General features: G+C 35.8%; 1 protein-coding gene across 1 annotated transcript in view; it reads right to left on the bottom strand.

Annotated features, from left to right (window-relative positions):
* Window positions 1–590: 590 nt before the first annotated feature.
* The window catches only part of IQCM (IQ motif containing M), a 188869-nt gene continuing 175405 nt past the window's right edge, over window positions 591–14054 (bottom strand). Inside the window, exons 10-12 of the mRNA XM_023752841.1 lie at window positions 8039–8237; window positions 3614–3758; window positions 591–733 (exon numbers count right to left, since the gene is read on the bottom strand). Of these exons, the coding sequence (XP_023608609.1) occupies window positions 591–733; window positions 3614–3758; window positions 8039–8237 (487 nt within the window). The remainder of the gene's footprint in view (window positions 734–3613; window positions 3759–8038; window positions 8238–14054) is intronic.

Consider the following 14054-nt stretch of genomic DNA (forward strand, 5'->3'; position numbering starts at 1 on the left):
AGTGGCAGCCTGAGCAGGGCTGCTGGCAGAGAGGGAGCTGGCAGACAGGGGACTGGGGGCCATGGTGGGAGGGGCTGGGTGAGGGTGTGGAGGATGGGCAGAGACCGGTCCCTGTGCCTACAGCAGCCTCACAGCCCACAGTTCCTTTCAAGGTGTATGAATTTGTGCACTGGGCCCATAGTATTTACTATTTTGAAACCGTTTACAATGTTTAAGCATTTATGTTCATTGGTACCAAATATAACTATCTATGAGAAAGCTTATTAGCATCAGTCTTTAAAATACAGTGGTTTAAAATACACTCCGATGTAGCTTATAGCATAAAATACATTAAAAGCTTAAAGAGCAAAAATCACCTCTTCCACCCACCCAAGAAAGTTCATTGTATGAACTTCTTTTAAACTTTAAATATGTTTCTTCATATATATTAAAATCAGACAAAAAAATAAGTTTGAGGAAAAGGACTTATACGACAAGTTTAATAAAAGAAAGGAACGGAAGGAAAGAACAAGGGAGGAAATAGACAAGAAGGAAAAAGAGAAAAGAAAAGGAAAAGAGGGGGCGGGGGTTGGGGGTGGGGAATGGAGAAATTACTTGCCTCTATGAACCAGGTCCCAAACCTGATCAATTTGCTTCACTGTTGGGTAATGACCACAGTCATTGAAGAACTTAAGGAGCTCACTTCTTTCTAATCCGTGCCAATCTTGTCTCTTAGCAAACATTGTTTCATAGTCTAAAGGAGGGGGGGGGAGGAGATTAAAGAAAATACTTTCTTTCAAAATAATATATCAAGTACAAACCACCTAAAAGTTTCATCTGGATTTGAAGCAAATTTAACCCAGTTTTATTTTTATGTTTAGTGCTAAGCCTCCATACTTAGTGTAGCACGGTGTCAACCTCCTACGGACGGTTAGAAGGAAGATAAATTTGGATTTGCTTCCCCAAAGAGAACACTGGTGTCCTTTGGCCTGGTTTACATGACAGTTGTCTACAGACCCTACACACATGAATGCTCAAACTATATCATAAGACAAAGCTTCTAGGTCAGGATTTCTGGGGGGCCTGACTTATGCTGACTCATTTCAGTATTCATTGCTTATTAGTTCCCCTGATCTTTTTCACCTCTTTTTTACTTCTACACATTCTAATTACTTGAATTTCTGATTCTACTTTGAACTGATATTCTACTTCTGATTTGTCCCCTAAATGGAATGATGTACACTTTTTTGCTGACTTCCTGAATTCGTATTTCCTAATTTTAGGTACTTGGCTATTGCTGATTCATGGCTACCACAGAAAACCACTCAGTTGGGCCTTTCCTCATCTATCTCCCATACATGGCATGATTCAGGGGTTAGATAATGACTAAGAGAATTGACACATACATTTTGTGAGTGTAGTTTTCCATAAACATTTTTTTCTTTTTGAAATGGTGATATTGAGATTCTATTCTTAAGTTTATGGATTAGCCCCATGAAGCTGATTGTTAACTAGCATTTACAGGATGATGGGTTTTGACTCAATGTAGGTTTAGCTCTGAAAAATGCACTCTGGATGTCTGGATGACAAAAGTACCAGAGAGGTTTCTAACAAAAGTTAATGAGTCACCTTGGCATTCAACATATGGACTTCAACTTTCTGTTCACTCATTCATTCATTTGAGGTGGACAGTCATGAGACATTGACAAATCCAAGAAGTATTTAGTGATTGACTAAATATGAGTAGCTATTCCAGATCCCGAAGCACAGCAGCAAGTTCATATTTAGTGTATCTATGACTTTTTCTCTCATTTCAAATAAGCAAACTAGAGCAGTTGCTAATGGTGCCTCCATCCATATAGCCTTGTGCCTTACATTTCTGTGCACATAGACCTGACTTTTCATTGCCAGCATCTGTATTTCATTGCCTAAAGGCTCCTTCTGGCTGCTGGACTCCACTCTGCCCACCTGAGGAGCAAGTCAGAAGTTCCAGGAAATTGAGGCCCACACTGGAGCAGCCCTCAACCACTGACTGGGGGAGTTGATGGATAAAGACCCAGCGGTGAGGCAAATTGGCTGCACTCTTCTCTAGAGGAATTAAGCTTCAGTTGCCCACATGATAATCTGCTTGATAAAACACTCTTTTTTTTTTTACTTCCATCCCTTCCCTGTCTCACTTCCCCATTCTACTAAAAGTATTTCCTGGGATCCACTCACAAATAAGTTAGTTGTTAGTTCAAATTCTTGTCTCAGGGTCTGATTCTAGAGAAAGCCAAACTAACACAAAGAAAATCACTTTTTATTTTATGTTAAAGTAAATATATTTCTCCTTGAGGTACATATGCCTTTATTAGTTTTTCCTTGAATTGATCCATTTTATATGTCTCACGCTAGATCAGACTGATGCACATATTAACATTATCGTTTTAACTCTATTAAGAGAGAAATTATGTCTTTAACCTGTAATTAGGCCCCCAAAACAAACATTTGGCAACATACTATCAGAATTAATATTCTACATAGGTTAAATTAGGGTCCATATAAAACTTAAATCATGACAATTAATGAAATGTTCTGGTCATTAAAAGATAATTAAAAGGTGCATGGCTATGTGTCAGATATCAAATATCAACCTAATTAGCAAACAAACTATGGAAAGAATGGAGAATTTTCTAAAGAACATGAAGACAAATAACAACTTAAAAATTCTATAGACTCTTGAGTTACTTTAGACCTCAATGCAAATGGATGCCTTAGCTGGTAATTCTTAAAATCATTCCTTCAGCTTTCTTGTATTGTTCAGATCCTATGCTGGACAGAGCACCCTTGATCTCAACTTGACTTCTTGACATCCTTTCCTCATGTCAACCTATCCTCAAAAAATCCTCCAGGGTGATGTGTTCAGATATAAATTGCACCCCAGTCCTCGGTCCACAACTCTCTACAGGCTTCCCAACTCAGTCAAGGTAAAATCCAGTGGTCTATAAAGCCTGATGCAACCTGTGTCCCTACTCCCATCTCAGTTTGCTCTGCTCTGGCTCACAAACTCTATCCAGTACATTAGTCTCCTGGCTTCTTCCCACAGTAACTGCATCCAGCTTCCAGTCTTTATCTTTGCTTCTCCCTCTGCCTGGAACATTCTTCCTCCCTCACTTTCTTTAAGACTTTTACCCACATTCTCAGCTATAAACTACCAGAGTCCAGACTGGAAAACATAACCACATTTGTTTTTTGTGTGTAGTCTATTTTCTCAAACTGAAAAGGTTATTTTTAGATGCAGAATTAGTGTAATCTGCAGTTATAAGCCAAGGAGGAGAAATCATGGAAAGAAAGTAAAACTAAGAAAAATGAGCAAAACTCTATAAAATTAAAAATGAATTTAGTGACAAAGTTTGGGGGAATGAAGGTAAGACAGAGTAAAAATAGTGGGGGCATTTAGATAAGGAATATGTGATTTTGAAGTCAGTAGCTAAACATAAAGTGAGTGGGGAAAAACGGTGGTCAGTGTAATAATTATAAGGTGCTAGTACATATTTTAATAAAGTTTAATATATCTGTACATTCATACTAGATTATTGGATATAAAATTATTATCCATAAAAAAGAATTATTCAGAAACATCTTAATTACTTACATTTTTTTCTATCCATCCATTCTTCTAGCTCTGCATAGTTTATAATTTGTCTTGTCCTCCAAAGACAAAGTCGATGTTTAACACGATGGATTTGTCTGCGATACATGTTTATAACTGCTCTCAAAGTTGGCCCATGATACAAAGCCTATAAAATAACAACAAAAACAGTAAAGCTCCTTATATATTCTGCTACTTATATTTGAGTTTGTCCCTTTCGTTTCACTAAGTTTCTTAGCTTATGGACGCATTTATTGTTTCATGCCTACGTTGGTTAAATACATGTGTTATACAGTGAGGTAATCACTGAAGTTCAGAGAATTTCATTGAGTTTGTTATCATATACTTGTACTTCCCCACAGAATAGAGATTTCAGTGATGGATACTTTCATTGGAGCTTCATAGGGTGATGTCCAGATTTCTATAATATGTAGCCTACCCAGCCAGAAAAAGAAAACAAAGTTTTATTAAAGCATTATTCTATAATGAACAACTTTTACCAAAGCTATACACGCTGGGTCCTCAAATTCTTGTATTTCTTCCTTTTGAAAATTGTATATTCATGTATTTTACCTAGTTTTCACTGGACTTTTTCAGGTTATTCTTGCTGATTTCTAAAAACTCTATTTTAAAAAAGTAATTATTTTTAGCATATGTGCAAATTTTCTTTATCTGTCATCTGTGACTATATTTTTCTGCATATTAATTTTCTACACTAATACTTTAAAAAAATAAAATATTCATATATTTTAGGAATTTTTTCTTTCTAAGTAGCCAGTTCCATTTTATCAATGCAATTATTTTCACATTTTACATTTTCTAGCTCATTAATTTTCTAGGTATCTTGATTAATTCCCCTTTTTAGCCTATTTTCTCTGTTCTCAACTTCGATTTTCACTATTTTGTAAGAATGTATTTAAAGGTCATGAATTTCCCTGAGTCAGCTTTCCTTTGATGTGCTTTGCATACTATTTTACAAGTGAAAAAAAACCTGAAGTATAAATCTTTAAATAACTTTCCTAAGGTCCCATAGCTGGTAAGTTGCAGAATTAGTGTTGAAATGAAACTAATTAAAAGAGCCCACACTTTTAATTATACACTATATTCCTCTTAATTTACTTACACTTAGTATGCCTTACCTATTCTGTGAACTTTTGTTCTGACTTCTTTCCTAGTCTATTTCTTTTTATAACACTGATGATTATTCTTGCTTTTGTCATTTATTTTGTTTCATGTGATTCAAGGTTATTTTTATAATTTTATTTTTTTTACCTTTCCTTAATTTTGTGATTCTTCTCAGAAATTTTTAAATGTTATGCTCAACCTTCTTTTCTTAAGTTAGCAATAGTATCAATGAAATATTGCTTAATTTGCTTGAATGAAAAAATAATTAGCATAATGTCACTACTTTCCTCTTCTCCTTTTACCTTCCATCTGAATGCCATCAGAATCCAGGCAGATCCTTAATGTTTGTTAATGTCTTTCAACATTTAATAACATTTTATATGTTTATTTTTAATCTGCCTTTTGTTCAATAGGCTCATTTAAAATAATAATAATAATAATAATAATGTCAGACTTTATTGGACTATTTCCCAACCTATGAATCTTAGTGGAAGGCAAAGACCTCCTACAGTTTGAAGCTACAAATCAGATGCTCATGACCCAAGCTCTCTCTGTTGCTAGGATACACACACGTGATGAAACTTCATCCATTATCTACACCAAATCCACGTTTTGAATCAAAACTAGTAATGCTTTTAAAAGCAAAATAGTGGGAAGTCTTTTTATGTAGTGGAGCAACCGTGGCAGCAATATCCATTTTCCAAGGGCAGTATTCATGGAGGCCAGAATACCTCAGATTCAGTATCTATATCAGGTTCTTTCTATGCAGGATGTGGCTGGAGCCCTGGGAGGTACATGCAGTATATCTTCTTATTTCTGAGTTTAGTTTTCAATCCTCTGCCCAATATTATCCTCAGTATCTTCCAGCTTAAAGCTGTCAGTAGGTTTCTTTTGCTTATAATTGAGAATCAAGCAATGTATTAAATTAGAACAGGAGCCCAAAGGTCCCAGCTTGGCATGTGCTGCTTAGACAGATGATGCCATTTGCAGAGAGAGCAGGAGCTTTGGGCAGACACCAAAGCTAATTTGAGCATCTTTCCCTCTGAATTTAATAAATATTCTTTGGGGTACATCACTTATTTTATGAGGAAACCCTTCTCAGGTCTGAGCATTCGGAAGATTAGTCAGAAGGTGTTTATGATTAAGAAGCTGCGGTTCTTATTCCAGTGTGCCTCTCTGTCAGGCTTCTTCATGGAAATATGCCTCAGCTATGATGTCGTGGACACTTTAGGTTGTAAATATTTACATTTCCATGCATTTCTCAAGTCACAAATTATCTAAAAACTTGATATCTATAACAGCAATATTGAAATAGAAAAGTCTCACTGGAAAACTACTAATTATAATTTTCCAATCCCTGTTAGTTTTAAAGGGTAAATGTATCATACTCATCACACCACAGCATGAAGAAAAAAGAAGAAGAAACTTTTTTCAGTAGGTATTTTCAGTCTGCCTCTTATCTTTTTAAAAAATATGTAAAGAATTACTTGCTCATTTGGAGAATTCCATTACCATATAACACTCAGTGGGATTTCATTTATTTGATTTTCTAGCTACAGTAGCCCCCTTTCATGTTTATTAGCCACTTATGTTTCTCCTGCTGTAAAGTACTGGTTCATGTGTTCTGCCTATTTTTTTCTATTATTATTATGGTTTTTATATAGATGTTTGCATATAACCATTGTGCAATATTTCAGCAAATATTTCCCCACAGTTCAACTTTTCAAAAAATGTTATTGACCTCTAACCAGATATCTTGACCATACTCATTGATTGAAGTCTAAACTTGTCTAAACAAATATGTAAGACAATATCCCAAAGGATCTTTATTCAAAACCTTTTAAAAACAAAAAGGAAAAGGTTCTAAAGTGACTAAACCTGTATACAATGAAATAAAAATTGAATATTCTGAATAGTAATCTTAAGTGCATACACATAAACACATTTAATAAATATACAAAACGCAAATAACATTACAGATTATTTTTTATTTACTTCCTCACCCACAAAAGAATTAGTGAAGCCCTTAGCCACAATGTAGCTACAAGGACATGTCTCTCTCTCTCTTGGGTTTTGTCCTTTTTCTTCTCTGTGTCCCCTGCCCGAAGTCAGACTGATGACTTTTATTACTTTCCGAAGCACATACTCAATCATTCTGTATCTAATTGCTTAGTATCAAGACTAAGTACACATTTTTGATCACCTGTATCACTGAATCTTATTTTCTTCCACTGCACACTGTAAAACCTTAGCAGTCACTCCTGATGGCCACAGAATTGGTGCCTCTATGAATGCACCTGTGGATCTCCATGTCATCTCCCTGATGTGAGCATACCCCAGTTAGATCTATAGGGTCAGAAGGGAGTTTAATATAGCCTTAGTTTTTTTTAAAAAAAATGCATGTTTTTATTGTTTTTAGAGAGAGAGGAGGAGAGGAGTTGAGAGAGAGAAACATCAACCGGCTGCCTCCTGCACAGCACCTACTAGGGATCGAGCCTGCAACCCGGGCATGTGTTCTGATCGAGATTCGAACTGGTGACCGCTCAGTGCATGGGACTACTCTGAACCAACTAAGCCACACCATCCAGGGCTGGCCTCAGCTGTTGACAGGACAATTCAATGTCCATGTTGAGCCTGATTTGAGAAAAGAATCCACCATTTTGCAATGATTATTGGCTACTATTGGTACTAGAATGTCTAATATTTTAAAATTTCTGGAGCCATATAGACTTAGGTTTGATTCTCAAAATTTGAGTATGCCACTAGCTAGATGTGTACCTTTAGACAAGACATACTCCCTGTGTCTTCCTTCTCATAATTACTAAAGATAATTATATAAGCAGAAGGAATAGTACCACTCCAATTTTTGATCATCAACTTCGGTCTGGGTAATTAAAGTGGCCTGGAAATTCACCTGTGTTTTACTAGTCATCTCTCTGCCACTTTCTATAGAAACTTAATCTCCACAAACACTCACACTCACCATCCATATGCTCACAGAAAATAAACAGATAGCAAGGGAGAAACAAAATTAGTGCAAATATAGGTGGTCCTGGCTTTAAAGTAAAAGTAGCCCCAGAACTGCTTTTCGGTTAAGGATAAGCCAGGCCTTTTGTTCAGAATCTCCAGCTTGACACAATCAGCAAAGTAGATTATTTATAACATTTTCTTAATCCAAAAAAGGCAGATAGAACATTATTTAGAAAAATCATGAGTTTATTGACCAAATGATTATTCAAAATTTTACTTGAGTCTACATTAGATATATTATAAACACCTCATATTATTTAACAGACGCTTTACCTTGTTCAATAGTCTGCGGTATCTTCTGCGTTCTAGCCACCCTCTGACAAAAGCCTGCACGACGGTGACCATTCTAATTGTTTTTTTGGTGATTATAGATCTGGCCCTTTCCCGGAATACTTGAAAAATTTCTATGTGTGGCCCAATTCTTTTAACTTTGCTGTCAAATTTACTGACTTTACTTAGACTAGAAGGTGCCCTAAAAATAAAATAGAAAATGTTTTATTAGCGCTTATTAAAAAAAACAACACTGAAAAGTCTTTAAATTGTTTTACTGATGAGTATATTGAAATAAGAAACATGTCATAATGTGTACACAGAATTTATATACATTGCTTAAACCTGTCAATGGGGTTCTTCAAAGAAGGTTGAACATACCAGAATCAATATAGCATGTATAAAATTAATCTTCTGGAAAAAAGAAACTCAAAATAAAGTGAGCTTCTCAAAGCTTATTCATAACTATTCAAAAGAGAGAAATAGAATCCAAGGCAAATAGTATTTTCATACAATGAGACAAGTTAGTCAAAGTAATTATACTGTCCCAGAAGCTATTAAACTAAAGACTACTTTGTACTTATATGGTGGTGCTACTCTACTTAGCAACCTTCTGAAAATTAATTTTATTTTCCAAATACTATCAATTGAGAGGCACAGTGATATTGGTAGGGTCACGGACTACAGGATCGCAGAAGTGAGGGATCATACTGGAAACAAGGACAAGCCCTGCAATACTGATATTGACAGCCCCTGTAGTGACGAGAACATATGAAAAAAACTGCAGACTTTCTATCATGCACAGACGCTTGCTCTGTAACTTTAGTATTCTTGCACCTGCATTTTTCCTTTATATATAGGTTGTATTTTTTTATATAGTAGTCAGTTTTTCAATGTCTTCCAAAGTCCAGTTTCATTGTACTGTTTAGTATACAAAAGGCTTTTTATTCTTTTTAATTGCTTTTGACTCTGCAACTTGTCACAGCTGAAGTTCCAATGAGATGCCCAAGTGAACTTCACCAGAGCTGAGGCTTGCCCTAAATTGCACAGCCTAGAGACCTCTGAATCCCAGGCCCAACTTTCATGATCCCCACAGTGAAAGGCAGGGACTCTATTTCTGCTTTTTTCTCCCCCTCTGAGTCTGTTTTGATGTCTTCATTAAGCTGATTCTTAATGCGTCTTGTTCTGTTTTATACAAAGCCATTATTTTTCTTCATTTAGTGAGTGAAATGTTGGGGGTCTGATTTTGATTGTTTGACCCATCTAGTCTGTTGGTTTGTCTTGTAGCTTGTGGCATGCTCCGAAATACCCTGTATTATGTTGTTTGAATACCAGTATAGCTAAAATCATTCAAGGGATAATTTTGGGCCCACTATAACTGATGTCAGCTGCAAGTCATGAGATGTTCATAACAAGCATTTCTTGGAGATCCTTTTTGTTTCCTTGACCTTCCCACTCCCAAGTTACAACTGACCAGTGACATTGCTCAGGCACTGAAAATTGTATTCCATGTTATGTTTGACCTATTGCTAAAGATGTAGTATTTAGACTGTTGGTTTCTTTGTGCTTGTATATATAAATGAAAAATGTCCTTGTTCTCCCTGTGAAAGAATGGAAGTTAACCTTGTACAGTTTCTAGTAAATGTAACTCTTTTGTGTCTGTGGCTTCTTCTTTCTGTCATTCTCTCTCTTGAAAAAACTTCTGTAGATTAATGAGTCAAAAATATATTTTGTTCTCTGGAGACATATCTTATTTAAATAGACAAAACTATCAGAAAAGGAGGGAAATGAAGAAAAGTTTTTTGTTTGTTTATATTAAGACTAGAGGTCTGGTGCACAAAAAGTCGTGCACTGAGGGCGGGGGGTGGGGGGGTACCCTCAGCCCAGCTGCGCCCTTTCGCAGTCTGGGAGCCCTTGGAGGATGCCTGACTGATGGCGTAGGCCAGCTCCCTGGGGAGAGCGGACCTAAGCTGTCAGCCGGACATCCTTAGAGCTGTCGCTGTGCTTGCTAGCCATGAGCCCAGTTTTTGGCTGAGCAGCGCTCCCCCTGTGGGAGTGCACTGACCACCAGGGAACAGCTCCTGCATTGAGCGTCTGCCCCCTGGTGGTCAGCGCACATCATAGCGACCAGTCATTCTGCCATTCGGTCAATTTGCATATTACCCTTTTATTATATGGGATTGATAATGAATAGCTTAGAAAAGAAGATGTTCTGATTTCTAAGAGGATTTTTGCTTGGTTAATATAACAATTTTTATGAGTGGGCTTCCATGTATGAGATAAACAGAATGGAGATGAAGTGGAAATGATTATTTCTGGCTTGTCCAGAGTTTCAAGACCTACTAGAAAATCTAAAAGATTCTGAGTTCATAGCTCTTTTTTCCTCAGAGAATAAATAAGAGAAATGTTATTACAGAAATGCCCAAATGAGCCAAGTTAATACCCAAAGTTACATTCTCTAACAACAGAGTGTAAATAAATCTTAAAGTGATATGTGTGATTGTAAGTTGATGTGCGATGTGTATTGTTGAATCTTCAGCAGTGGTCACAAGAGTAGTTCTGGTCTACTAAGTGACCCTGAATGGCACACAGTTCTTAGTTATCTACAGAGAAGTGTGTGTGTGTGTGTGTGTGAGAGAGAGAGAGAGAGAGAGAGAGAGAGAGAATTGAAATTAAGTTGTTATGTTTAAAAGCTATACGTAATATAAAAGAGTGAAACTATATTAAGTAAAAATGCTATAAATAAATACAAACACATTTACCAAATGATGGATGCGTTTTGTCTGATTTTTTTATCAATGAAAAATAAAATAATTTTATCTTAGGCCTTAGACATATGGATTTTGATCAATACATTTCTAAATAATTAAAATCTAAAAATAAAGAAAAGGGAAATTTGGGGTTGAAGAATAATTTATAGAAGGCTTAATGGAATGTGAACTATATTAAAAACAATGGGTTGAAAGACACTATAAAACATACAAAATTTTGACAGATCAGGTGTAATGAGCTTAGTCATAAAAAAGAGAAGTGCTTATTAATCCTTGTTTATAAAATGTGGCATAGGTGATATATAAAATGAATAAAATTAAAATTTGATTTACTTTCTCTTATATTGATGAACTGATTTTTGAATAGACCATCTGCTCTTAATTTGATAAAAAAAAATATCAGTACCTTCGATATAGTTTTCTAGAATATGAAAGTTCCTTATATCACAAAATATTCCTTTTATCATGCTCATGAATCTTTTTTCTTCTTTGTGATCTACTTTTTTTTTGTAAAAACTGGTATTCTGAATATTTAGTTACTTGTGGCTGCTACTTTTTTTATTTACTCAAAAGGTACCTATGACTTTTTCTCATATTTTGCCTATTCTGACAATTCTTTCCAATATTGTTTTCTCCAAATTCAAGGCCCAGATTCAAAAACAAACTGTTATGTCTTTTTAACCTATCTTTTGGGTGTGCCATGTGGCTGCAGGACTATACCAAAGATTTTCTTCTTCACTATTAAAAGGAGGGATGCTAGAAATGGCAAGGCATTTTGTCACAGTTGTTATATAAATGAACCAAAGATAGTCCTTGTATATTGGCCCCTTTGTTGTTTACTTCTTAAGTCAGGCTAGGACCATGACTTGAGAAGCCTGCTGGCTCTAAACTCAAAATTGTTAGACATCCAATCATTTTAAACGTGGCCCAAATAAGCATATTTAGAGACTGCCTGCTTTGCATATACCACCAAACTATAACTAACATCTGTTGTCATAGATAACACAAATGCTGGGGGTAAAAAGATTGCACACTATGGCTGCCCTTTGGGATTCTCTTAACCAAAGACTCCCCATCATGCTGCTGAATGACATCACCTAAATATTTAAGCCCCTCTCTGACTCCCCCTCTCTGCTACTCTCTTCTCATTCTGGGTGGTGGCTCTATGCCATCATCTCTTGATCGTTTGCTGTGAGAGACTTCCCCTCTCATGAAAAGTTATCTATGTGATGCCCAAATAAAGCTTGTTATGTGCTAGTGCCACCTCCTTGCCATATCATTTCCTTGATTAGCCCAAAATCCTTGAACTTATTACAATGCCCCATAGTTTATTTCACTCAGCATGATATTTATCAGCTGTCTTATTTATCAAAGTCCAAAATATGAAAGGAGGTAAGTGATCAAAGAAAAGTGGCGCATCCTTAACTTTAATATATAACAACTAAAACATCCTATATAATAAAAGGCGAATATGCAAATTGTCCCCTCGGGAGTTCAACCAGGAGACCTGGAGTTCGATTTCTCTCTATGACGTGTGCTGACAACCTGGGGGCGGCATGGAACATGGTGGGTGACCAGTGGTGGCGGTGGGGCACTGAGAAAGCGAGGGAAGAAGGAGGTGGGGAGGCCGGGAGACAGGGAACCTGATCAGCCCTGATTGCCGACTAGGCCTAGGGATCCTACCCATGCACAAATTTCATGCACCGGGCCTCTAGTTATTAATATAAATGTACTGGAAGCATACAGAGGAAATTGTTGCAATGATGGCCAATTAATGACTCCTTATATCCCCATCTTTGCAATTTGACTTTATAGTTCCACCCATCAAGAGGTAGAGTCTATACCCACCTATATATTTAGGCTGACTTTGTGACTTGGTTTGACCAATAGGATCCCGTGGAAGTGATGCTGTGACAATCCTTGGCATGTGCCAAGAGGCCTTACACAACACAGTTCCGTTCTCTTGGACCCCTACATCTGCATGAGAACAAGCCAGCAACTCTCAAAGGATAAGAGACCACATGGAAAAGAGACTAGGTGTTTGCAATTTAAGTGGGTTGTACCCAGTGAGTGATATTAGCTGAGTCTGAACCAGATCATCAAAATTGTCACATGAGAAGAATAATAGCTATTTTAAGCCACCATATTTAGTGATATTGTTGGAGCAATACATAACTGATACATGTACTTATGTTTATACCCAAAGACTAATAAAATAACTGTCAAATTAATTTTTAGATTTTTTTTTATTTTAAAGGTAAATTATCTCTGTCAAGTAGTAATACTCATGACAAGCAGTTTATGAGGTAAGTTTTTTGTTTTTGGTTTTTTAACTTGAGGTTTGTGAGTGTCCACACTGTGGGTAATGATGTTCTTTTTTCAAGGTGCTCAATAACTAAAGCCTTGTGGAATGGCTATGCATATTCCCAGTAGAAGGCCTTATTCCTCTCTACTCTGATATTACTGGCTATAATATTAAATACACACTAAATGTATATTACACTATTCAGTCTTACCTTTAACAGGTAGTTTCTGCCTTTCTCACACTTGCTCAAAGCTCCTGATACAAGTTACAGTTCATAAATTATGTCTTCTATAATAGACATAAAAAGAATGGTAGCCTTTTTAAGAATGTACTTTCTTAACACCTTATAGTAGAAGTAAAAGACTTATGACCACAGGCTTCTCAATTTAAACTAATATTATAACCATGAACCTGCTGTAATTCTTTTTTTTCCAGAAATAGACAACTTTATGTCTGCTTAATCCAAGGTCCAAGAAAAACTTAATTAATTATCTAGAACTGAATAAACAGATTAAATTGTGATTAACATTAATTTTTAATTAAGATGTGAGAAATCTTCACTTTTGTGAGAAACTATAAAGTTCAATTTTTTTTTTACTTTACTTGTATAAACTAGACTGAAACATCCTTTAAAGGTATGGAAATGGTTTCAACTAAACACTCAGAACTCTAGGAAATAAGTCCTAATAAAATTTTAATATAGACTAGGAGTTAATAAATTATCAAAAATAATTTTATAGAAATTAAAATCACATATTAATTTACTTTATCTACAAAACAATGTAGCACAATAATTAAGTGTATACCTTATTGAATTTATTATATGAGTGTTTATTTACAAAGTTTTGATAAAAATCAATACTTTTTTTCTACCATATGATAATTGAAAAATCTAACCTGTATCCATATTCCATACTAAAGATACTTTATTTAAAGACAAGTC

The sequence above is a fragment of the Myotis lucifugus genome, unplaced genomic scaffold, assembly GCF_000147115.1.
Source record: "Myotis lucifugus unplaced genomic scaffold, Myoluc2.0 scaffold_1, whole genome shotgun sequence".
NCBI lineage: Eukaryota > Metazoa > Chordata > Mammalia > Chiroptera > Vespertilionidae > Myotis > Myotis lucifugus.